The sequence below is a fragment of the Rhizophagus irregularis genome, chromosome 18 (genome assembly GCF_026210795.1).
Source record: "Rhizophagus irregularis chromosome 18, complete sequence".
Lineage (NCBI taxonomy): Eukaryota > Fungi > Glomeromycota > Glomeromycetes > Glomerales > Glomeraceae > Rhizophagus > Rhizophagus irregularis.
This window is the reverse complement of record NC_089446.1, coordinates 2,322,673-2,350,205: the sequence shown is the minus strand read 5'-3', so window position 1 is coordinate 2,350,205 and position 27,533 is coordinate 2,322,673. Positions and strand designations below refer to the sequence as shown.

The 27,533-nt window shown below is 27.9% G+C and overlaps 4 protein-coding genes across 4 annotated transcripts; 2 read left to right on the top strand and 2 right to left on the bottom strand.

The window, feature by feature from the left end:
* Positions 1–5,118: 5,118 nt before the first annotated feature.
* OCT59_010156 (uncharacterized protein) lies at positions 5,119–6,173 on the bottom strand. Its single transcript, XM_025324780.2, has one exon. The coding sequence runs from the start codon at positions 6,030–6,032 to the stop codon at positions 5,292–5,294; it is 741 nt and encodes a 246-aa protein (XP_025184424.1). The 5' UTR covers positions 6,033–6,173; the 3' UTR covers positions 5,119–5,291.
* A 9,052-nt stretch (positions 6,174–15,225) lies between these two features.
* OCT59_010155 (uncharacterized protein) lies at positions 15,226–17,280 on the top strand. Its single transcript, XM_066132851.1, has one exon. The coding sequence runs from the start codon at positions 15,395–15,397 to the stop codon at positions 17,069–17,071; it is 1,677 nt and encodes a 558-aa protein (XP_066000457.1). The 5' UTR covers positions 15,226–15,394; the 3' UTR covers positions 17,072–17,280.
* A 944-nt stretch (positions 17,281–18,224) lies between these two features.
* On the bottom strand, positions 18,225–20,620 carry OCT59_010154 (uncharacterized protein; the record flags this gene model as incomplete). Its single annotated transcript, XM_066132850.1, has 3 exons — positions 18,506–20,620; positions 18,369–18,396; positions 18,225–18,273 (listed from the first exon to the last, which is right to left on the bottom strand). The coding sequence occupies exons 1-3, from the start codon at positions 20,505–20,507 to the stop codon at positions 18,225–18,227; spliced, it is 2,079 nt and encodes a 692-aa protein (XP_066000456.1). The 5' UTR covers positions 20,508–20,620.
* Positions 20,621–21,708: 1,088 nt separating this feature from the next.
* OCT59_010153 (uncharacterized protein) lies at positions 21,709–26,100 on the top strand (the record flags this gene model as incomplete). The annotated part of the gene is made up of 10 exons (XM_066132849.1): positions 21,709–23,534; positions 23,612–23,743; positions 23,820–23,940; positions 24,005–24,331; positions 24,417–24,481; positions 24,559–24,680; positions 24,753–24,886; positions 24,962–24,977; positions 25,043–25,293; positions 25,357–26,100. Exons 1-10 carry the CDS (start codon positions 21,973–21,975, stop codon positions 26,098–26,100), a joined length of 3,474 nt encoding a protein of 1,157 aa, XP_066000455.1. The 5' UTR covers positions 21,709–21,972.
* Positions 26,101–27,533: the final 1,433 nt, after the last annotated feature.

Here is a 27,533-nt window from a genome sequence, read left to right as displayed (position 1 = left end):
ATGCCATAATTCCGCCCATGTTAATTCCTTTATTCATTTATAGTAATGTACACAACATATACCGATATTTTGGTTACATCAATACTTAATTTTGCCCAGCACCGTAAATTTGGCTGAGTTAACGATCATATGAGGGTTGAAATTATTATTGGTTGGCCAAAAAGTTAACCATAATGCTGGCAAGAACTAGATTTTGGCCCGCATTATAATTTGCTAACGAATTACATGTACCAATACCGGTATTTTAAAGCTGTATCAGTATATAGAGGTTTGCCTGTAAATCTTTTTTTTTAAAAAAAAGGATAAAAAAACATCACCTATATACTGTAGTTAGCGGTATATAATTGTTAAAAATATGTTAAAATAAGAATGAATTTAAAATAAATTTAGAAGTTTGCTTGACATTTTCAATCACTTGAACATTATCCCCTCGTTATTCCGAATCTACCAATAAATTCTTTAAATTCTTTTCAGAGATTATATCGCTATATCTAGGGCCGATCGAATGTAGAGGCTTTAATTAATTATCAGAGAATTTTTTTTTTCGTCTATGGAAATTGTGTTATTTATCATATAATTCGAATACTTAAATGATGTTTATGGCTCCTTATTTCCGATATTATCACAGGTCGAAGAGATATGGTTTACACGAAGTTTATACTATTAAAATTTGGTGAAAACTACGGTGTACGCCAGATTTCAATGAAGTTTCCAGTTTTGTGGAAATGTTATGGAAATTGGACAAGTTTAAATTACATACATCAAGGTTTCCATAGTGGAAACCATACCACTTCGACCAGCGTATTTATTATATCAATGCTGAATACATGCTTTATCTTCATCCTCGATAAATTATTTTCCGATTTCATTTTTTTCAATTTCAACACTCCTTTAAAACGATTTTTACATCCTCGTCTTGTGCTTGCCTTGTAAAAAAATGTTGATCCGTGTTTATATTTCCATGTTTTTCTCCGTAAATGTAGGAATTTATAGCCTTAAATCATGGAAATTTTCATCTCTAACACGGATATCCGTGAATGTATCATTTTCACGGAATTTTTACGAAAGCACGGAAATATTCAGATAAAAATTTTTTATAGGGTTGTTGCTATAGAAGTAGCAAGATAATGATTAGTAACTCAGTCAGAACTGCGAATGAAATAAAAAAAATCTTTATTCCTTTGTTTTTCTCAAAAAATTAGAATAAAAAATATACCTAACGTAATAGCTCTTGGCACTGCGATATAATAGCCTCCGGCCTTTCGCGCAGACTTAAGTCCATTCCCAGACCACTTAGATTGTGTGATATGATAACCCAACCCCTCTCTCTATTCTTTACTAAACATCAAACTTAAAATAAAATAGATACCCGTCTTTAGCAATCCATCGTTCCCTATAAAAAATTTTCTGGAAAAAACTCCGATGAATGATCATTTTTCTAGTTTTAACTCCAGAAAAACTCATGATCAATTTTCTAAAAAAAATTTTTATAAGTGTTTTTCATCCATTATCATACGATATAAACTTTGATATTGTTAATTGTTTGATGTGCTTATCGAAAAGAAGTCATCTTTAGTTCTACAAAATTTTATACGGTGCGATGCACTTGGTAAATTTGCTCACGTGAATTCCACGAATTCAAAATCACTTAATATGCTGGAATTTAATGTACATAACAAATCATTACAGATATTTTTTATGGAATTTTCATAGTGATCTTGAAATTGAGTGATTTTTTTTTTTGAATTTATGGATCTCTCAATTAGGACAAAAAAAAAATTTCAGTAATTTTATATATGTTATATATACAGTATATATGTTATATTAAAAATAATTTAAGTTTTTTTTATATTAATAACCTCTAGTAACTTGCTGCTTTCTAATTTCTATTCAATTTCAATTTGACAAAAGTAAATTATTTTATTTCATAAACTATAACATTAAAATCTTCTTCAGCTGGAAGATTTTCTTATTTATAATATAAAATTCGGCATGATAAAATCAGATACCATCAGATAACCGTTCTTTTCTTCTTTTTTTAGGATCGGGTGGGCTTCTGAGTTCCGAAGAACGGAAAAAGCCAAGATTCGTAAGTAAGTACGAATCTATAGAGGCCACGACAAATCAAACGCTAAACGCAAATTTTTTAATTTATATCGCGTTAATTATTCAAATGAGCATAACATTACGCAAATAAAGAATTATGAGATTTTAAAATCATTTTATTCTATGCATTGTGTTAACGTCGTATTGGTGATTTTATGCGTCTGAAATGATGAAGCGAAGAATATTATCTTCTTCATTTATATTAGAAGCAAGAATTGTCCCAATCTATTAAAAAAAAAAAAAGTTAATGGTATGAAAAAGAATGATCAAAGTTTATGTCTAGATGTCTAGTAAAAGCAAAGAATGTAACTCGATTAGCGATGCCAAAATTTTGAATTTCTGATATTTACAGTATAATTTTTGATTTTTTTTTCTTTGGTACAACTTTCTTGCCTGATCATCACGATCTTCACCTTGCTACTGCGCTTGAACCAAATCAGTTTTTATTCAGTTTTTATTCGCATGGAAGTTACATTCTTGAACTGATGATAATCGAACAGATGCTTTTTACAGTACAGTATGTTTTAAAATTTCATGTTATTGTCATACCTTTTATATTCATGTTAAAAAAAAATTATACATTTTATATATTGTTAATTTTTTATAATAAATTACTTAAATAAGTATAACTATACATTTGAATGAAAGAAAACGCCTCCTAAGCCGACCGGTATTTAGGTAAACACGGTGTAAGTCATTAGTAGCTAGTAATTAGCGCTTTTACCAAAAAAAGGTCAATGAGCAAAAATAGTATTTCCTTTTTTGGGTGGATAATGAGTGCTAAGCCTTTAAAAATATACGTAGAAGATAATATAATAAATTATCGAACTCCCTTTTACAAGTCTTATAATACTTGTTATTATTGTCTATCTTTCCTAAAAATTCTTTAATTTACTATTTTAAGTATCATAAGTTAATTAAGTTATCGTCAAAAATTAAATTTTGGTACAGTACTACGAGTCGATTAATCGAATTTAAACCTAGTTACACGAATGATGAGTCCAAGTCTGGTTTATATTCGGGGATGACAAATACTTTTAATGATTATCTCCGTGTTTAATCATTTAATAAAAGGATGCGTATTGTATAACTGTATATATGTCTGTGACTTCTGTGATCAGAATTTTATTATTAATAATTGAATATTTTAATGATTCTGTGTATGACATTTTTTTTTTATTTTTAACGAATTTTTGTCAACATGCTTCAATTAATTAAAATTCGTAAATTACTTGATAAGATTTAAATGAGCCCACTTATTTTTTTAAAAAACATAGTTGGTTAGAATTGCAACCTATAAAAATTAGTACTGTAATACGAAAATTTAAGCATATATTATAACACTCCTTTTTTTTACACTTAATGCCGGCCAAGGACCTCATAATTCTGGTCAAAATTGTGGTGGCCAATAATGGTTAATAACGGTATAATAATTCGTCATGGGTTGTAGTAGTGTTAGTGTATCCGATCCCGTCATCCGGAAATCCGTCGGATTTACGAATAATCCGAGTTCCGACGGATGTTCGGATGAAAGATAAACGGATTTTTATACAATAGTTATAGATGGACAATGCCTAAACTGGATAAGGTTTATTATCCATTATCCAAATATCCGAGAAATCCGAACCGTTTATCAGTTGGTACCGGATATCCGACAAAAAATCCGAGACACTAACGATCATAGTATAATGATTTTTATGACATCCGTTCTTTAATGGTGTTAAGAAAAAAAAGGGTTAGCAATTTTTCAAGTTAAACCATTTTAAGTATGAAAAACGATTATTACAATATTTACTCTTGGCTTTTGCAAGATTAATATGAATACAAATATAGGTCACTAAATAATTTTAAATGATTGAATAATAATAATGCAACTTATTTTTTCCAATTTTAAAATAGTTAAAGGTTTAACGAAATATTTACGAATATCTTTGAGAATCCGGAATAAAGTAATTTTAATTATTAAACATAAAAGGGAATATTTGTTAACCAAAAATGAAAAAATATTCTGTTTTAAAACTCACAAATGGGAAAATGAAAATCAACGAAAAAGTGATGTTGTTGTATTGAATCATATCATCATAATGTTATCGTTATTCATATGCATAAAATGAAATTTTATAATAAAGAAAGATAACACCTTATCAAGAAGTTCCTTTTGAAAAAAATTGATTTTAGATAACATTAAAGGTAATGATATTTTTCAAGCCACTGGAAATTGATTATTCCAAAAATAAATTCTGTTTAGAACTTGCTGATTGATGTCAAAGAATTTAGGGGCTGATTGAAGTTCAAAGATAGGTTCAATCAACTGACGCTCATTTTGGTATGTGGCTTTTTCATATTCAATACAATTTTTGCCAAGAGAGTGAAAATTGTGTAATATATTACATTTAAAAAGAAAGTCTTACCAAAATAAATAATAAATTACTTATAAAGTAGAATTATAATATATATATTTTTTCTTTTTTATTGTTACTATATTTGTAACCATTATTCATTGACAATATTGACACATAGTAAATATTAAATTAAATCCTATTTGTTAACTTAAAATTAAATGAAAATTATTCGGAGAATGATTAAAAATTACCTTAATAATTCAAATCGGATACTTTTCACCCGATAGATGAATTTTCTAGAATTAGTATACAAGAAGAAAGAATTTTTACCATATCGGAGTTATTCCATTGATTTCATTGATTGAAGGAGTGATCTACAATTAATTGTTCGGGTTACAAAAAAATATAAAAACAAAAAAACTGTCAAGTTATCATCGTAAAAAAAAAAAATTGCATATTTAATATAATAATATTTTATTAATAATAATCACATGTAAATTTTTTAATGAGAATTTTTTCTAGAAATCAATTACTTGATTTTGTTTATTTGTTATATGTTAATATTTTGTATATCAATCAAATAACGAAAATCAATACTTAAAATTAAAATAAAGTTTAGGCTTTGTAACATATTTTAATAATAAAAATTTTTTTTTATTTTTTTTTTATTATTATTATTATTATTTTGTAAACAATTAATTTTCTCTCTCTAAAGGAAATTTATTGAAAATTTACATTTGTAGATGAAATGATGAAATATATATCTGAATAATTATCTTACGCGTACTTTTTTTTTAAAAAAAAAGTAAAATAAGAAATACCAATACTATTTTTTTTACAATCTCATAAATTATTAGAAAAGGTATGCGAAGATACAGGAGGAGGTACTATATAATTATTATATATATATGATAATATATGATTATCATTATTGTTGTTATGAAGAATAACCTGATTATTATTAAAATCTGATGAGGAAGGGTTAAAATAATTTGTGGAATTATTTAAATTATTTAAAAAAAAGTCATCTTTTTGATCAAAAGCAGAAGAAGGATTATTTAAAGTAATTTGAGAAATGGAAGAAGGAGAATAAGAAGAAATTGGAAGCGGTAAAGGAAGATTCGATGTAGTTAATGAAGAATTTAATAAATTTATAGAAGGATTTAAATGTGAAGGGATAGAATAAGGTCTAAAACCAGAAGTTTCTTTAACTTTAGTTAAAGGAGGAGTATCAGACACTATACTAGCCCTTTTACAATGAAGTTCATTTACTCGATCAGCCAATCTTTCATAGACGCTCTTTTCTTCAGGTGAAGCGTTCCTCCATAAAATTCCTGTAACTTTACTTATTACGCGCATATTGCAAGTTCCTTTACGTTTTGCTTCTTGATGTACATTTTTTCTGCATAATAAAAAAGCGTTTGGAGATCTTCTTGGATGTTTTATTGATAAACCGTTTAAAGTATTTGATGAAGAAATCAATTTTTCTGGATTATTTAAATGTGGTGGAAAAATATTACACCTATCCAACCTATCAATTAATGAAATTGCTAAATCTTCGATTGAAAAATTTTGTGTTGACATTTTTTTTTATTAGTCGAAAAAAAAAAATTTTTTTATAAGAAAAATTTTATAAACTGAGAAAAAGAAAAAAATAAAAGTGAGAGGAAAGTTTTTGTTATTTATTTTTTTTTATTTATTTATTTTTTTTAAAAAAAAATTTTTTTTTTTATGGAATTTTTTTTACTCTTTTTATATCGCAAAATTTAAAATAAAGTATTATTATCCTATTAATAAATCATCCCAGCCTGTTTAGACCGAAGCCGAAAAAATTATTGTAAAATTGTATAAAAAAAAAAATTCATACGGTAAATGTGTTTACTATTTCATAACGATCTATACTAAATCAAGTTCACTCTCGCCCACGCCACAAATATATTGTATACAGCTTGTGAAAACTTTTTGTTTGGTTTACTAAAATAAATACGTGTATAAAAAAAAAAAAACTTTTTTTTTATTATAATAAATATATTGAAGAAATTGTAGAAATGAACGTAAGATATCATAAAATATTTCTTTGTTTATATAATTATAATTATGTATTTATATTTATATTTTTATTTTTTTTAAAAAATAAAAAAAAATACATAATTATAATAGATATAATAATATGTCATTTTTATTACTGTATTAAAAAGAAATTATAATATAAAAAATCTATAATGACTTAATTATGGAAATTATGTTCCATTCCTGATGAAAAAAACCACGTGAATTGTCCAATAATAAGCCTTTTCGGATTAAATTCTCCATTATAAATAAATAACTTGACTTATTTGGTAAGCCATTTTTTCAATTAGTAATCGATCATCTCTTGAAAAAGGTAAAAAAATTGTGATGACGCGTTAATATAAATATTAAATATTTAATATATTATAAACCCCAGGGATAGAGAAAAAAAAAATGTGACATTTAAAATATCAAAAATATTTTCCATCTCCTTTCGATTCCTTCTGATTCGTGACTTCTTATGACGATAATACATGAAAAAAAAAACTTTTTATATCCCTTAATTTGGTTTAAATTTGGTTAAATTATTTTTTTTTTCAATGTGCACGTAATCAAATGTTTCCAGATAATTTGGGCTAACGTGTGACAAAAAAGCCAAAATGTCTCAATTTTTGGTTAGAACTTTCAAAAAAAAAGAATCCCCATATTTTAAATAATCTTAAATAATCCTTCTTATCAATACTATAAATAATTGTTTAGATAATCTACCTAAATAAATCCCTGAATTCACCCCGAATATTATGCATATTCAAGAAGAGAAGAAAAAAAAAAAATTTTTTTATATTATTGTTATTATTTATTTTATTTATTCAAAGATTTAAATCGAGAAAAAAAATAAAATATAGTACTATAATATAATATAAATATAATATATATATCAGAAGTATATCATGAGATTTAGTAATCATTTATAAAGTAAATAAACTTACCTAGAAAGCGTAGCAAGCTTATATATTAATATATTAAGAGAACAATGTTATGTTAAAACATATTATTTGATTTAAATCGAGGAATTGAACCTATTGTTAAAATTTTTTATGCGGTCAAAATTTTTTTTTTCGTCACAATTAAATCAATTACAATGAAATATTGTAACACTTTACCTTTTTCTCTCTTCACAGCATTTTAGAAAATTCCGTATCATTATAAATTACTTGGAAAAGAAAGTCTTAGTGTGAGAAAGAAATATCACATTAACATTTGCTAAAAATATGGCGACTTGTTTTCTTATTTTATTTATGGTAAAAGGTTACGCGATATACACGTCATTATCATTGCTGTAACTCATTTGATGAGCAATCATAAAAGATCTCACTCTGATTCAATAAAAGGATTGTTCAATTGAATTAGTTAAAAACATTATGTTTTTATTTGTTTAAGCATAGAAACGGCTTAGAATGTTATGAGTAGTTAATCATAATAATTATTAAGCTTACTGGTCCTCTATTATTACCGAGAATTTTTATCAGTTTAACGTTAATACACATTTACAGTAAAAGCCATTGCAAAAAGTTTTTCACCTTTTAAATCAAGAGGGCTTGAAAGGGGGCTTGAATTAGGTAGGGAATCTCATCTAAGAATCTCTGCCAAAACGTCATGTCATCCTCTACGTATTCCTATATAAGTAGACACACAGAGGTCGTCCTTCCCCATTTATTACTTTGTTCCCTAGAGATGAAATTATAATCAAATTTAATAATAGACAATATGCCTTGTTAAGAAAGCATTTATATACCAACTTACAACTTTTCTTCAAGTATATTTTTTATGGATCATTGAGAATTGTTAGATATTCAAATTCTCTTAATTCAAGCGTAGAATATTGGAACCTTTATTATTAAGAAGAATATCTTATAAATTTCAAGTATCCATGTTGTTATGGGTGAATTAGGTTCAAGCTATGCCGAAATATTACGGCACATTACACCAATTCGGCATTACACCGGTGTAATACTGGTGTAATGCTACTTTAATATGAATCTTGGAACAAAAATGGTGTAATGCTACTTTAATATAAATCTTGGAACAAAAATGGTGTAATGCTACTTTAGTATAAATCTTGGAACAAAAATGGTGTAATGCTACTTTAATATGAATCTTGGAACAAAAATGGTGCAATGCTACTTTAATATGAATCTTGGAACAAAATGGTGTAATGTTACTTTAATATGAATCTTGGAACAAAAATTTGATATAATAGATTTCACCATCACGCCCGCCTAAATTATTGTTAAGCTCTGTAATAAATAAGTAAGAAATACCTCCTAATATCAATCCCTCTTATTAATATCTGTATTTTAGACATAGGATATTTCGATTATTGTTATCGAATATCAACATCTAGAAATAAATTTTCAATGAATAATTTTCGTTAATAAAAATTTCTTGTTGAAGAAGAAATGTATATGTTATGAGCTGAAAAGAGGAATTATATCAATAGTAACATCGATAGTAGCTTCAATGGTAACATTTACAGCCGATGCAATCAATGTAAAAGGATGAAATTTGATTATTTTTGACCTTCTAATAATACTTCATATTTATAAAGAAGATATTTTTCGCAAATTAATTATTCTTTGTAAAAAGAAAAAAATTTATTTGTACCATGTTGACCATCATATTGACCATCATATTGTTGTTGAACAAAGAAAGTTGTTTAGATACCTACAAAAGGGAGTAAATGTCAAGGCCAGTTGAGCATTTTTGGAATGGAATGGAATCACAAGGTACAGTAAGTTTATACTTTGCATTTACTATAAGAACACGTAATCAAGCTTTACAAATCAATCACGTGAATACAACAAGGTGGCGTAACAGATTTTGGAATTCCCGATGATAACACTTGAAATCGATAAAAAAAAAAGATTGTATGATTGGTAAGTTTTATTTCACATTTACTTATTTTATTAGTTACATTCACTAGATATGATAACAATAGTTACTATGGTTTTTTTTTTAACGTTGTTTTGCATTACGAAACCTTGTCCAACAATATCCTATAACAGTCATTACTTACTAAATTTTCTTTATTTTTTTAACTTGGACGTGTATAGATGATTTTAATTGAAGTACTTGGAGATTTAATACCACAATTTTAAGATTATTTTGGACGAATTAAGACTTTAGTTATTATATACAAATGAGGTGAACTCCTATATTAGATTACTGGCTAATTGTGTAATATTGAGTCTATATATCGAGCAATATTGAATCTACCTACATCGAAAAGTCGATGTTGAACAATGTCGAGTCGACGTTGAATGATGTCGAGTCAATGTCAAATACAATTTTATTATAGCCGGTAACGTTAATTTAACATGTAGAATTTAATTTCAGCATTACCAAATACATCACAATTAATTATTTTAATATACTAAATAATAATTATTTAATTATCACACAAGATAAAAAGAATAATTTATCTTTAATATTAAAGGATCCGAAAAATCAAGAACTGTTCACAGAAAATAAACAAATGTTTGCTCAGAGAAAATGTGCCTATAAATATTTTTTTTTAAACAGGTTTTCCTATATAATTGCTCCTTAGCCCCTAAACTTTATTTCCGCATGATCTAAATATTTCGATAAATGAACCTACACAAAAATTCCTGATTATTATTTCCTCCATAATAAGGAATCTCTCCTCCATAACAAGGAATTTTGAATGAAATTAATTTAATTCAAATACGAGGGTTATATGAGAGAATATTGCAGCATTATTTTAAACATTTTTTTGCTAAAAATAAGATTTTTACGTCATTTTTTACGCTAAATATAATCATTCCCTTCTAATTGTATCAGGTATTCGTATGGAATCGGTATTGATAATCCAATATTTATCATGGTCGTACACTTATGTAAGTAATCATCTTTTCATATGATAGAACGTAACATTGGAGTTGTTTATGATTATCCTTTTATGTAATTACCAATTTTAGGGGTCGTCTAAAGCCGGGATCGATCACATGACTTAAATTTTATTTTTTTTACTTTTCGCAAACTTATGATTAACCTGCTGTGTATACCGTCATCCATTTTTGGATATGATCGGTAAAGATTATTCATTCATATGTGAAGTCAAAAACACTGTTTAAAATCAACTTTTTTTCCCTAAGTAAACTTTTAGGGCAGACCAAAATACACTTATTCTATGACTTTTATATTATGTTAATCTTTTTATTTTTAAAAAAAATGACCTATTTATAAAATGTTAAGTCACGTGATCAAACCGGCTTCAAACGACCCCAAATTTAGTAAATTGGTCATACAATTTCAACGTTAAAAAGTGTGATTGCTTTATCAGATGCACCAAATTTCAATCATATATCATCACATTCTTTTTTTTTTTCTCAAAAACTTTTTTATCGTATGACTTTATGACCTCATTATCAATGAAAAAAGATCCTTATTTCCTTTCTTTTTTGAATATTTAGAAGAAACAATTTTTCCATCGAAAAAATGTTCATCAAGCAGAAAGAAGGGATCTTCTTGCATAATACCGGTCATTCCAGGTCATGAGCCAGTTTTCAAAAGCCTTATGAACGACGAAGTAATTGTATCACAAATTGTTATAGAAAGTTATTATAGAAAGTTCGTTTTTTATTGAAAGAAAAAATTTCGATTGATGATTTTTTTTTAAAGTTCAAGCAAAACAGAAGAATTAATTTAAACCGGTCCAATTTTTCATTAATAAATTAACCAAAGAAATTATGAAGAAAATCAATAATTAATATTATAAACATATTAATATACAGTAATTATTGCTCAAAACATACAAGTTTAATTATTGTGAAAAGTTAAAAAACAAGTTTTTTTGAATTTAAAAAAAAAAAAGAAAAATATTTGTTTTAACAATATCAAAGAAAAAAGAACAAAAGGATTTTTTTTGGCAAAATACCCATTTATTAACCCAAATTTCGAAAATGATTTACAATTCCTTATCTTCCTTATTCGTATTGTTATTTGCGCGGTATGGCTTTTCTTCTTAAAAGTTTTTCTTAATCTAACAAAAGTTAGATAAAAATAATACAATTACTAATTAGGAAACGACGATCAAAATTTAAAATCATGAGAATTTTTCTTAAAAAATTTACTAAAACTTATTTAGTTTAGTATTTATTTATTTATTTTATGTGAAGATTTAGTTTAGTATTCTTTTAATCCGTTTTTTTTTTATTGATTTTTTTTTTTAATAATAAAGTTGATTTCTTTCCCCTCTCTCAAAATAAATAAATGACCAAATCATATTGATAATTTTTAGAGGGTGAATGAATATTACGATTTATCCCTCGGTTCCTAGTTAAAAATTTGTGATTTTTTATTTCTTGATATTCTCACGGTGGGGTTTATTTAAAAGATGAATAAATATTGAGATAAAAGTCTATCATTATTAGTCAAAATAAGTATATTAAAGGACTTTATACCTTCACGGAGTCACTGGAATATCATGATTTTCCCGGCGCAGCCGTGAACCCGTGAAATAAGTATACTTGTTATTCCATGGGTATCAATGAATAACTGAAATATTCACCGATGCCTTGGGGCCCCCTGAAGGGAGGGGAGCATCGGTGTATATGGTTAGATACCCATGGAATAACAAGTTTATCTCATTGTGTATGGCGCGTATACACCGATGGATTTTATACCGGTGGAATAATTTACAAAAAAATCCATCAGTGTATACATAATACCGATGGGATAACTATTACACATATTACGATATTACAATATTTATATATTATTGGATGATTAGACTATTATATAGTTTAATCATCCAATAATAATATTATCATAATAATATTCTCGGTTTGACGGGACCGTTCATGCAATTTTTATAATAAACTCCCGTTACTAATTTTATTATTATGCTAATACATAGTAACTGACCTAAATAACAATTATGTAAAATCTGCATGAACTTATGAGGATAACTGATAATACGATAACAATATTACGATATTACGATATTGCGATATTGCGATATTACGATATTACGATATTACGATATTAGTTATTACGATATTACGATTGAATATAGGGAAACGAGCTCATACTGTACATGTATGATCATATTAAATTATAGTTTAATATCGTTTAGTAATAATTTACTTGATGGTACATGTTTTTAGATATACGATATTTATTGGCGGATTCTTTACATTGGATAATACTAATAATACTTTGTATGTGATCGATCGATAGATATATTAATTATATCATATCTATATAATATAATAAAAAAATTCATGTCGATCTTCTAACGTTTAGATTAGCCTGTATAAATCATCTTTGAATTGTGTAATGCATGATTCATCTGCGCCTAACAGTACTACTAATTATATACTAGCAGTTACCCATTGCTTCGCACTGGGACTAATGAGTTTGTTTAAATAGGCCAAGAACAATTTGGTATTACAGTCAAACCTTTATATAATGATATGTCGGGACATATATGAAATTTTTAGAAAATATCGTTATATCAATGGTATACCGATATTTATATGTCCTCACATATAGTGGGAAAATAAAATTTTATCGGTATATCAAGTTTTTAATAGTATATCGATATATCGAATATCGGTATATCGAGGTTAGACAGGTCGTGGCTGACCTAGTAATTATATAAATATAATATTTCAAAAATAAATAATAAACAAATAATACTTAATTATTTTTTGAAAAATTTAATTGTCGATGTTTCCTGATACCGTACTTTATGTCATAATTGAAGATATTAAATTCCTGAAAAAAAAAATTTTGATTGAATCAATTGATTTAACTCAAGAAAATCTTTTTTAAATTTCTTCATTTCAATTAATTCAATTAAAAAGGAAACGATTTTAAAAAAAATGGAAGATATTTGTTATTAAAAAAATGAGAGTATACCAAATTTAAAAAAAAATCCTAATCTATTATCCTAATATACTTGGTCCAGACTCCAGATGATATTATTAAAAAAATACTTGAAATTATTGTTTATTAGATTTAATGAATTATTTGATAATATAAATAAATAATTATGAAATTAAAAATTATTATGCCTATATCAAGTTGGATTAGTAGTGTTTGCTGTTGTAATCAGGTTGTAAAAGTTGTGACGTATTTGCCGTAAAGTTGATAAAATATTGTCATAAAGTTGATAGCGTATTGCTGTAAAGTCGATAAAGTATTGCCGTAAAGTCGATAACGTATTGCCGTAAAAGTTGATAACGTATTGCCGTAAAGTCGATAAAATATTGTCGTAAAGTTGATAACGTATTGCCGTAAAGTCGATAACGTATTGTCGTAAAGTTGATAACGTATTGCCGTAACGATAACATATTGTCGTAAAGTTGATAACGTATTGTCGTAAAGTCGATAAAGTATTGCCGTAAAGTTGATAACGTATTGCTGTGAAGTCGATAAAATATTGTCGTAAAGTTGATAACGTATTGCCGTAAAGTCGATAAAATATTGTCGTAAAGTTGATAACGTATTGCCGTAAAGTTGATAAAATATTGTCGTAAAGTTGATAACGTATTGCCGTAAAGTTGATAACGTATTGTCGTAAAGTTGATAACGTATTGCCGTAAAAGTTGTAACTTTATGTAATAGGGTAATAGTTCCTATTAAAATATTGACTATTATTAATTTTTCATTACATCCATTTTTGACCGTTACACCTCATTCACATTTACAGTACAGCAAAAAACTTAATCCGGGCTGGAATTTTGTCCAAATTCTGCTAATCTAATTTTGATAAAAAATGATTGATTGTCGACAGACTGATAGTAACTGTGATTTCAAATCACAAATATTACACTAATTTGAAATACAACCAATTACAATTTACGACATAATTTCGTATTACAACTTTAATACAGCACACTTTTGTACTTTTGACCCGTAATCCGTTGTAATCTGAAGTTACAATTTTTGATGATATACAGTATTTGGTTATTATAAAAAGGGTAATTATAATAAATGATATGAGATTAAAATGGGAAATTATGAAATATTTTCAAATTATTTAAATTAATTTTAACGATCATGTAATTAAGAAAGAATTAAATATAAGTTAATAAGCCTTTACTTAAAGAAAAGGAAAAGTGATTCTTTTACTAGAGATTCTATTTTGCTATAACTTTCTTCAATTACACCTACAGTTCACCCTCTTCTATAGTGAATTTTTATATAGTGAATAACTTGCTATAATGAAGAAAAGTTCAGGTACAGATTTTTTTTATATATAATAAAATGACCTTCAGTATAGTGAATTTCTCACTATAACGAATTTTAATCTCCAGCCCATAGAATTCACAGTCAAGTTTTCCTAATTCCCTGCCTGGATTCTGGATTTGGCAACTTCATTATTGTAGTTTGCTTCGAATTATTTCTTTAAAATGATCGTCATTCTATCCAAAGATGGATTATAATGTAGTTTGTCGCAAAATAGTAGTAGCACTTTTGATCGCCGATAGAATTTCCATGGAATTCCGTGATATTTCCACGATTATACGGGTCCGAGTGATCGACAAATCAGGAATGGGGCTACGCTTTTTTGACGGCTAACTACATAATAATCAAAAAGAAGGCCTTGTTTTTTTTAACATCGTGTAACCTGAACAAAATTCACGGGACGGAAATGACCGAACGTTTTAATATGGTTTAGACTCTTTTTTGTTTGTTTAAATTAGACGGGAGAAAAAAAAAAATTTTTTTTTTTCTTGTTCACACATAAATTTACGATAGGTAAATATTCGTAAATTAGTAAATTTTATATATAAAGATAACCATCCTTTTAATAACTCTTTATTTATTTATCTATTTATCTATTTATTTATTTATTTATTTTTATTTTTATTTTTTATTTTTTATTTTTTTTTTAAAAAAAAACAATGAATAAAAACGATAATAAAGATGAAATATTTTTAAAAGAATTTATGAATAAATTATTTAATACAATAATTTATAATACCAATGAATTTAAAGAAAATCAAGCTGAATGTTTAATTAATTCATTTAAAATAATTAATGATAAATTAAGACGATTTAATGATATTAATGATATTGTTAAATTAATACAAAATCATAAAAATCATGATATTTGGTTTTCAAGTTTAAATGGATTATTTCATCAATGTGGTTATATGGATTATTATTATATAGATTATAATAAATGTTTAAATTTATATTTATTGGCAATTAAAAATGAAGAAATTTTAAAAATGATAGATTTAAATATAAGAGAAGAAAATGAAGAAGAAGAAGAAGAAGAAGAATATGATGATGATGATGGTGATAATGATGATGATAATTTTGAGGATTACATTTTACAATTAAAAAATGTAATTATTGGAAAATATTTATTATCATTATTTTATTATAAAGAATTTATTATTAATAAACCATTATCAATAAAAAAATTGGATTCAAATTATGATTTAATTTATAATTTAACTTTACAACATTTAAAAGATTTTGAAGAATGTAGAAAAAAAAATTCTTTAGGTAATAATAATAATAATAATTATTATGATAATATATATTTCTTTTTATTATGTGTTAAATTTGGTTTAAAAAATATTGATGAAATTGAAAAAAATATTTTTGATTATTATAAGAATTTAGTTAATAAAAAAAATAATATTTTAGCAAAATTAATTTTAAGTATTTTTTATACTTTACGAATAATTATGGATAAAAAAGAAAAGATGAAAACATTTGAATGGGTTTTAAATTGGGCTGAAGAAGGAAATTCTTTTGCTCAAAATAATTTAGCTTCTTATTATCAATATGGTATAGGAATTGATAAAGATGAAAAGAAAGCGTTTGAATGGTATTTAAAATCTGCAAAAGAAGGAAATAATCCTATTGCTCAAAATAATTTGGCTTGTTGTTATCAATATGGTATAGGAATTGATAAAGATGAAAAGGAAGCATTTAAATGGTATTCTAAATCTTCTGATGCTGGAAATTTTGATGCTCAAAATAATTTAGCTTTTTGTTATAAAAATGGTATAGGAACGAATATGAATGTATTAAAAGCACTCAGATTATTTATTATATCTGCAAAAGAGGGTAATTCTAATGCTCAAAATAATTTGGCTTCTTGTTATCAATATGGAATAGGAGCTTTAAAAGATGAAAAGAGAGCATTTGAATGGTATTTAAAATCTTCGGAATCAGGAAATTTTGAAGCTCAAAATAATTTAGGAATTTGTTATCAATATGGTATAGGAACTTCAATAAATAATAAGAAAGCTGTTGAATATTATTTTTTATCTGCTAAAAATAATAATTCTTTTGCTCAAAATAATTTGGCTTTTTGTTATCAATATGGTATAGGAATTGAATTAAATGAAAAGAAAGCACTTGAATGGTATACAAAATCTGCTGAAGCGGGAAATCTTGATGCTCAAAATAATTTAGATTATTGTTATAAAGAAGGAATAGGAAAGGATAATAATAAATATAATTATAATTATAATCTAAATGTTAATTCAATGTTTGATAAACCTTTCGTTTATTTTAACAACCCTGATCCTGAATATCTTTCATTCTATTTGCATTGAGGGTTATCAAGTTTTAGAGTTAGGATTAGGTTATAGTTATGATATTAGATAGAATAGTATTTAATTGTGGTTGGGTAGGAATGTTTTTTCGCTTTCCGTGACCGCACGTGACTTTTTAGTGATTTTTTTTCTGTAATTTTGATGAGTGTTATGAATAAATATACATAGAATTTATGAATTTATGAAGAATTCATAATATTTATAGTATTTATGAAGAATTTCGTTTATGAATGCACACTTAATATCATTAATTAGAAACGTACACGCTTCTTAAAAATAATTTTTCGTTAACTTTACTAAATTAACGAGCGATATAAATTAAATTCTTCTGGTTTGATAATTTCAATTAATGATTCCTTGCTGGAAAATACTATTTCGCCCTCCAAAAAAAAAAAAAAAAAAATTTAAATTTATTAAATCACGTGATTAATTCTTTACACGTAAAAAAAATGAGATATAGCATTAAAGTATATATTTTTATTTTTTGTAAATTATGTACATTTTATGTAGATATACTACAGAATCCCCCAAATTCCTCTAAGTAATCTAATTTTAATAAATCTAAAAAAAACCCCCCAAATCATTTATTAGCCAAGTTTTAACGTTAAATATTCTAATTCTTTGAAAAAAATAGAGAATAAAATTTTTTTAAAACATTCATTAATAAAGATTGCAATGGTTATTAAAATTTCTAATATACACACTAAAGGTGATAATCAATTTTTAACCATACAATCCAAACAATTACCCTATCCCAAATAACATGTATTATTTTAATTTTAAGAAATAAAAATGTGAAACATATATATATATAGATAAAAAAGAAATACATTTCACTCCCGTTATCACCAAACATAAAATCTTCTCTATTGAAGAGAAAATGCTTCACATTTGAAAGAGAAAAATTAATATATATACACATTTTTTTTAAAGAAAAAAAATAAAATAAAATAAAATAAAAAATTCGTTATATACAACGACGGTGAGAACGAAAAACGAAATTATACAATTTCGAACCGTCATCACCATAAACATATTTACATATATGTTCGAAAGAAAAAGAAACGAAAAAGAAAAAAAAAATTAATAAGATGGCGGCTATGCTCGAAATTATGGCAATAATAATCTAAACGTAGAATATTTAATGCCGTGATCACAAACCAAATAACCGAACAAACAAAATTATTTCGTATATTTCATATCTTTTTTTTAAAAAAAAAGAAAAGAAATCAAAACTAATTAGTAAAGTAAATACATTAATTTGGAATAAATATTATGATAAATAATTTTAATTTACCTAGACACGGATCTAGATTTCACAATCGCTATATTCCGGCAATGCTAATAAGGCAATTTTAGCTGCTTGATTCTTGGCAGTATCCTTGTCAATACAAGGATTTGAGGTAAATTTTAATTTTCTAATATAGCAAGTACATTTATACCCTTTAAGGGTTTTACTGTACTGATAATCAATGACGCCCCACCCTCTTTCTTTAGCAAGTTTGTGCAAAACGTAAGGTGTTATTGAATCATTTTGTTGTCGAGGTACGGTAGTCGATTGTTTAGGTTCTACCTGAATCTGTTGTGTAGGAATTTCTTGACGTGTTTTTTGAACATTACCAAGATTTGAAACGGAAAGTGGCGCCGTCAAAGGACTTGAATCAAAAGTTGATGGATTTTCAGACGTATTAGACATCGGTCGAGAAGGTTCCATCGGAATATTGCAATAAGTTGTTGGTAATGGAGGTGGAGGTGGAGGTGGCGGTGGCGGCATTCCGAATTGTTGTATGCAAGAGGAGTTGCAGTTTGGGTATATTGGAATGTAACTTTCATGTCTTTGCTGTAGTAAACCAAATGATGCAGCTGCTTCGCTAGGCATGTCCGGCATAAGCATATCCGGCATGTCCAATGAACGATCTAGCGATGCAAACGAAAGTCTGTCTTTAAATTTCGTTTTTGTATTCCTATCACTTTTGTTATATAATATATTAAAAGCTATCTCTGCTACACATTCCTGAGCTTCTTCTACGTAACAAAAAACTCGTTCACCTATATATTTAACGTCACCAACTAAAATTTCCGCAATGAAGTTTCCATAACCATCATTGTAGAAATCATAATTTGGCTTCGAAATATTTGAGATGATGCAAAAATCATCCAAGAACTTGCTTGGGGGAACGTAGATTTTATCCTTCTCCAAGAATTCCCTTACCAACATTTGGTAGGTTATGGGCTCATTAGAGATTTGATCATATTGGTATGATGAATTTTGATTTTTTTGACTCATTATACCTCTTAAACTCTTTGAACCATTTGGTTTTGGTATAAAGTCTTGACCAAGAACAAGTATTTTATCATCAAACTTCACCTTCTTAGGTTTATTTTCCTGTCTGGAAACAGGATTAGGGCAAAATATAGATTGCACTGCATCCTGTTTTCCAATAACTTTTTGTTGCATCCTAATTTGTCTCTTTAACTTCTTCCTTTGGCTCCTGGATAATTTTTGAATCGTATTCCTTGGGGTAAAGGATTGCTTATTTCCTTTTCTAAATTTACCATTATTAATAAAATTTCTACCCTTATTTTTCTTTTTCTTTCTTTTCATTATTTCAGGCATAACAGGTGTAAAAGGCATAACAGATGTAAAGGGCGCAACAGGAATATCAGGCGAGTCAGGCGAGTCAGGCGTATTAGGCATATTAGGCGTATTAGGCGTATTAGGCGTGACGGGACTTATATGCAAATTTTTCAAAAATTTGGATAATCTCCCAACATTAATTTGTTGGTTCGTACCCTGTTTTTCTTTTTCTTGAAGATAATCTTCATATTCTTTCGAAGCCATAATTATCTTCAATAGGCTTTGAGCCGCAGCTTCTCTTGCTATTTCTTGATTCGGAAATGCTTCTTTTGTATCATACCATTTATTCATAAAACCAGCACTGCAAAAAAATTTTTGTGTAAAAACTTCCTGACGAAACGTAAACACTGGAGGAATTTCCAATTCCAGTGTCTTATACATTTCCTCAAGAACTTTAGTTGCTGGTATATTAGAAGATTTTTCTTCAAGAATATTAGGAGAGCTACTACTATTAACATGACTAGTGGGCTTATAATCGTTATTATTTACTGACATATTAGAGGAACCACCACCACTACCGTTGTTGCTATTATTAACTGGTTGGAAAACATTATTTTTTGTCGGTAAATTAGAAGTATTACCATTATTATTACGGTTAATGGTATTAAAAGTATTATTTACTGATAAATTAGAAGGTCCACTACTACCAATATTAGCGACCTTGTTTTTCGTCAATATGGATGAACGATTACTATCTATAAAGTTAAAAACATCATTATTTATCTTTGTTGGTAAATTAGAAAAACTGTTGTTTTTAATATAGTTTACGGAGTGAGGAATACGTGGTAAACTATACATTTTAATTATATATAATTAGAACAAAAGTATTGTTGTGAAAAAGGACTATTAACACAAAAAAATATTTTATTATTATTATTTTTTTTTGAGTGAAAGAAGGGAGGAAGAACCCTAAAAAAAAAAAAACAAAAAAATTTCTCCCCTATTTATTTTTAACTTAAAACTGTGGCTTATTTGTTTACGTAACCTTATGTGGTATGATCACCGGGCCGACTAAACATGACAACTGACAACTGACAGTGTTATTATTATTATTATTATTATTATCATAATTTGTCAAAAAATTGTCAAGTTCCGGCTTAATCGATGTATTTTAAATATTCTAAAATTCGAATATTCTATCATTCTTACTGTACAGATTAGATTTTATTTGAACAATCAAGGCGTTCAGTACGTCGTTATCGTAATGCATATCATCAGGTCTAAAGGTAATGAGAAAACCTAAATAGTTACTAGGTTACGTTACTCCATTATATTTGTTACTCCATTATATGTTCATCATTGATTGGTTAATTATCACGTGTTAAACTCAAATATGGGGAAATGAGTAAAAAGGGTAAAAAGAAAAAGAGTGGGTTTGACCTTTTTGGCCAGAATTATAAGCAAATAAGCAATGTGTGATAAATAATTTCACAGAGTTTGGATCCGTTCTTTTGACTGGGATTGACTGGATATTAATAAATTTGGATCAGTGATCATAAAAAATCAGATCTGCAGATTAAAATGGTTTAGCGGATAGTCACAAAGTCACTAAGCCAATGATCACCTGATGACAAAGTTTTGGTCGTTATGTATAGCGATAGCGAGAATATATAAAATTTATGATTAAACCATTAATTAAATTTTTTCAAAGAATATTTATTCAAACGGATAACGGATCCATACTCTACTTACACACACTGAAAAATTGATGATTAGCCACATTGTAATGTTTGCAACACGCGTCGGGTATATAAAGTATTGGTTATCCACTGCCACCACTGCCATTTATACACGAATTATACTTATTAATTATAGAACTCAATGTCTAGTTAATAAAAGTTTGGATAAGTAATACATATGAGTGGAGAAATCAGTAAAGTAGATCAACGTAGCCGTGAAGGCGTGAAGTCACCTGAGTAGTACAAAGTGAGGTAGATAGACATATTTGGAAATATTTCATTATAAAGATGATTTACTTTTGATGCCCGGTGTTAATTCAATTTACTCATGTAGATCCTTTTTTTTTTAAGTCGGAGTTTTTGCTCCATAAACAAAGTAATAAAAGAGAATTCATTCCTAAACATATTTGAAAAATTGAAAAAAAAAACTTTCCCAACTTACCTTTCGTCTCAAGAATCAATATCAAGAAATCCTTACAAAAAAGAAAAAAGAAGAAAAAGAAAAGAAACGTTAGTAAGCGTTCCCATAACGAAAGAATATCACCGCAATATATTATAATAATCGATATAATTCTTTTAACATAATGTCAAAAATATTTATTAAAAATATTCCAAATGATGCTATACCAAGAGATGTAGTTGAAGCTTTGTCAAAATATGGTCCTGTTATTAAAGTTGACTTGAAAAGGCCAAAAAATATGAGAAATCAGAATTCTATTTTTGGTTTTGCAGAATTTGAGGAAGAAAATGATGCAAAAAATTGCATCTCATTTGCAGATTTTCATCCTCCGGATTGCATGGGAACATCTTTATGTATACTTCCCTTTAGAGAGAATAAGAAAGGACGAGAGAAATCTAATAATGCGTATGAGATAGCTAAATTTCTTTTATCAAATATTGAAATTGGAAACTGGGGTGAGCAATTATCTACAACGCATATGCGTGAAAGAAGAAATAATAGCGGTTTTCCAGAACAATTTACGTTCTTAACAGAATGGATATATCCAAATTATTATGAAACACCTACGATATATTTTTCAAAGGCTGACGAAGCTTTAATACTAGAAGGGTTCAATTTACCGGGCGAATCTTCAGAAGAACGACGTGTCAAGATTTCTTTTCGCAGTTTGGCTGGAAACTCGCGTGGAATTTTTCTTGATACAAAAAACCAGAAAGATGGTTCAATGTCCCTTTACATCAGTCTAAAGCAACCACCGTACCTTTATTGCAAAGCTGGCGAGTTGGTTAAAGCAGAAAAAATGGGTATTACTTCGTGGTATCAGGAAGAACAAGATTTTTGGATCAGAACTTTTGATTGGACCGGAAATGTTAACATTTTAGGTAGATGTTTAGTATATAGGTTAACCTTTAGTGATAACCTTGATCAATTGCGTGATGTGCTAAATAATTTTGTAATAAGAGGTGTTCCACGTCCTATACCCCAATGCGTGGTCAAATGTATTGAATTAAATTATTCAAGGCATTATTTTGATGAAATATGTCAAATATTGCCTTTTAAAATTTGTTTTTTATTAGAAAGTTTAGTGTCTTACGGAAAATTGACATTCTATGAAATCGAAGAAGAATTGGGTGAACAATTAGTTGAATTAATTTACTATGAAAACCAAGAAATGATGACGTGGCATTCACTAAATCAAATATCAACGAAATATTGGGATCCTTTCGATAAAAGATATCAAGAACGTCCGGTATCAATTTTTAAAACTGCGCTAAAAAATTTTTGTGATAAATTTAACGTTTGGCGCCCTTCAGATCCTTTGGCAAATAATTCTCGTTGCGTATGGGTAAACCACGCAACCATTACTCCAACTAAAATGTATTTCGATGGACCTAATTATGAGTCATCAAATAGAATATTACGCTTATATGAAGATAAAATAGATCGTTTCTTACGTGTTTCGTTTATGGATGAGAATCTTGATAGGCTTTATGTCAATAAATATGAAAGTATTGATATAATAAGAAGAATAGTTACTATACTAAATACCGGAATTTGTTTAGCTGGACGACATTATGAATTTCTAGCATTTTCGTCGTCACAGCTAAAAGAAGCTTCATGTTGGTTTGTTGCTTCTGATGGAGAATTCAACGCAAATTTTATTCGTGATAACATGGGAGATTTCAGGTAGGTTATAAATTTTAATCTTTTATTATAAAAATTATCGTATAACGGTATTAATTTAAGTGATTTATTTTAATTAGCGGCATTCAGGCTCCTTCATTATATGCAGCTCGAATGGGCCAATGTTTTACAAGCACTGTTGGAACGTTGATTCTAAATCAAGATCAAATAGTAGTTATTCCGGATATCACAAGGAATGATTATAACTTTAGGTATGAGGGTATGAGATAACCATTTTGGTCATCATTTTGAATTTAAGAAATAATAATCATTTCAATCATTTTTTAGTGATGGTTGTGGAAAAATATCGGAGAGTCTAGCCAAACGTGCAGCGAAAAGGTATTGGGGAAAAAAGCCAAAAGACAAGGAAATCCCTTCAGTGTTCCAAATTCGGTTTGGTGGATGTAAGGTATGGATTATAATGACAATTTATGTTCCTAAAATAATTTAACCTTATTATAAATTTATTTTAGGGAGTAGTTGCAGTTGATCCAAGTCTTGAAGGTGACGTCCTATGCATACGCCCCAGTCAAAAAAAATTTATCGCACCTTCTTCCATTTTGGAAATTGTTAAAACGGTTAAAAATCCGTTGCCTGGCCATTTAAACCGACAGATTATATTATTACTGTCGGCGCTTGGAGTACAAGATGATGTGTTCATTACTCTCCAAAACGAAATGCGTGCAGATATAGACTCGATGATGACTAATGAGGAAAAAGCGCGCGAAATTGTAAAACGTAATATCGGTACAAGAGAGTGTTCCCATGTTATGCGTACAATTCTTAGTATGATTGACGCGGTTCGTATTGAATATATTTTATCATACTATAGACTCAATTAGGTTATCTTTTTTTTTTAAAAAAAAAAAATATTTGTAATTTTAGGGAATGATGAGAGGAACCGTTGATCCGTTCCTAAAGGCACTCTTGGAGTGCAAACGAGTTTTTGCGTTGAAATCTCTAAGATATACAAAGCGCGTATTTTAATGCCCAAGTCATTTTTATTACTAGGTGTTATTGATGAAAGTGGAATTTTGGAAGAGGGTGAAATTTTCATTCAAACTTCTACCATCGTTTCCGAACATCAAACATTTGATTCGGCGAACAATAAAGTTCAAAGAGAGCACAAAGTTTGGACGGGTCAAGCTAGTAAGTTTTTCATATATTACAGATTATATGTAAAACATCTTGATTTATTTAATATTCAATATTCTTTAATAGTGATTACCAGGAACCCGTGTTTGCATCCTGGTGATATCAGGAAAGTTCAAGCAGTAGACGTCCCTGAATTATCCCATTTAAGAAACTGCGTGGTATTCAGTCAAAAAGGAGATAGACCCTTGCCAAATCTTCTGGTATGCAATGATAATTTTTTTTTTTAAAAAAAAAAATTAGCTAATTTATACATTTTGTATTTTTTAACATAATAGTCCGGAGGCGATTTAGGTAATAATTAATTATTATTATTTCATAACCTGATTACAATCATTAATTTATTTTACATAAATAAGATGGGGACGAATTTTTTGTTTGTTTTGACGAACGAATTCGCATAAACTCGAATGAAGACCCAATGAATTACGATCCTCCGGATAGAAAAATCATAGAAGATAGACCAGTCAAAATATCCGACGTTTGTGATTTTTTTAAAGATTTCATGTTGAATGATCGTCTTGGTCAAATCGGAAATCTTCATTTAGCTTTTGCGGATCATAGTATAGGCGGTGTTAGATCTGAAGAATGTATTAAACTAGCCGAACTGGTATGTAGTTAATAATATTTTCGAGCAACTTTTAATTAAAAACTAATGTTTTTAATTATTTAGCATTCAAAAGCAGTAGACTTTAATAAAACGGGAGTTCCAGTAGACGATAGTCTACCCTCCATCAGTAAATATCCTGATTTTATGGAGCATAAATTCAAAGAATCATATCGATCCGGAAAAATACTTGGACGATTATATCGCAATATCAAAATAGATAAACCGAATAGTGACCCTTTACTAAAATATAATGCAGAAGACATAGCTACAAATGAAGATTTTATGTTTGATGGATTTGAAGATTATATTGATGAGGCCATCGTTTTTCGGGATAATTATAATGGTGAAATTCGTAATCTTATGAAAAAGTACAGAGTTAAGACGGAAGCGGAGATTTTAACCGCACAATTGTTGGGATACAAACGGACAGATGGCAGAAAAAAGCAAGACATACGGGAAGCGATTGCCGGCACAATATCGCATATCATTCATAATTATCGAAAAAGATTCTTAATTGGATTGACTCAGGATACCAATGATGATAATGATTCGGATGATACCACACCTTTTAGTTTATATATACCGATTCCAATAAACGATGAATCTAAAGCAAAAGCTTGCGCGTGGTATCACGTAACTTATAATCAGGAAGAACATCCTGATCGAGGAGGCAAGACTTGTCTATTGAGTTTTCCATGGGTTGTAGCAGATGTGTTATTAGAAATCCGTATCGACAAACACCTGGAAATGATGTCGAATTTGATCAGAGATTTAGATGTTTCATCTTTGGAAAATTATATTGGATAGATGGGATTTACGCGTATTAAGTAGAATCATAAAAATGTCATTTATCGTGTTTGCAAAATATTTTTTTCTTGTTATACCATCTTATATTTACAATATATATCATGGTTCAACGAACTACATTAGATTTATTTAGGTTAGATTTTGGTTGACATATTACATACGTGCATTGGTTTTATTTTTTGATATTTACCGTACATATTTTTCATTTTCAAATATATGTATATATTTTTCTGCATTAAATATTCCTCAATAAATTAGTCATCTATCAACTTTTTGACCTTTTTATTACTCTCGTCAATTAAGATGAATTAGTGTTTGGCATATCGGTATAAATTATTGAAAATAGGTAACAGGTGCGTTTTTTAGATAAGGCATATAAAGAAAGGCTTTAGTGACAAGAAATGTAAGAAGAATTAAATGTCAACTGACGGTTTATTCAAAGTGTGTTGGATTTTAAGTAAATAAATTGAGATCATTGCTAACAAATTGCCTATATGCATTAATAAATTTGTTCTACTATTGACGTTTAAGTATAATATGACGATAAAGTAGAGTTTGGACCGGTTAAGATGGTCAAGCGGTTAAGAATTAAAATATTATATTGTTTACTAATCAGTTAATTTATTCTCAAGGTATGTCACGATCACGATGATTATCACAAATTCTGGCCGGAATTAAGATTTAAATTTTGCGTAATGCATTAATTCCGTCAAATTTTAATGCCGGCCAGAATTAAGTTTTAACCGGGTATTAAGTAACTTCAAACGATAAATTACACAGTTACATTCTTAAATAATTTATTACATTTCAATTTAATGACATTAGTGCAAGGAAACAACATTTAAAATGAAATAAAAATATGAAACGGCTTTATCACATTGTATAGGTTTGAATATTAATATGTAAACATTAGTTAATTCTTTTTGCCGTACAGATTTATATCTCCCCAAACATATTAAAGTATTCTGAACTAGACTGGATTCAGTGATTTATTTATGTATGTATCTCGTTTCAGAATTATTTTTATTGAATTGAAAAATAACCAAAAAACCTAATAATCATTTACTGTACCTTCTAAAGTAGATTTGTAACGAAACTCGATTATTCTTTTTGATAATTTATTAAAGACACGCTAAGATCTTCAATCAAAAAAATGAGAAAGTATGTAAAGAGCAGGTCAACCTTTCCATTTTATGAAAATGGTTAAATTTAAATTTTAAAATGATCAAAAAATCTAACAAAAGTAAATGTAAAAAAAAATGCAAATGGAAACTACTTTATGATAATACCATTTTTTTATAATTCTCAAATTTTTCTTAATCTAACTTTGAATTTATTCTCATTATTTACAAGTTACAGTAACTCTCCATAAATGCACCCTTTATAAGTGTACACCCCCTATAAATGCATATTTGAGTAAAGTCACATATATG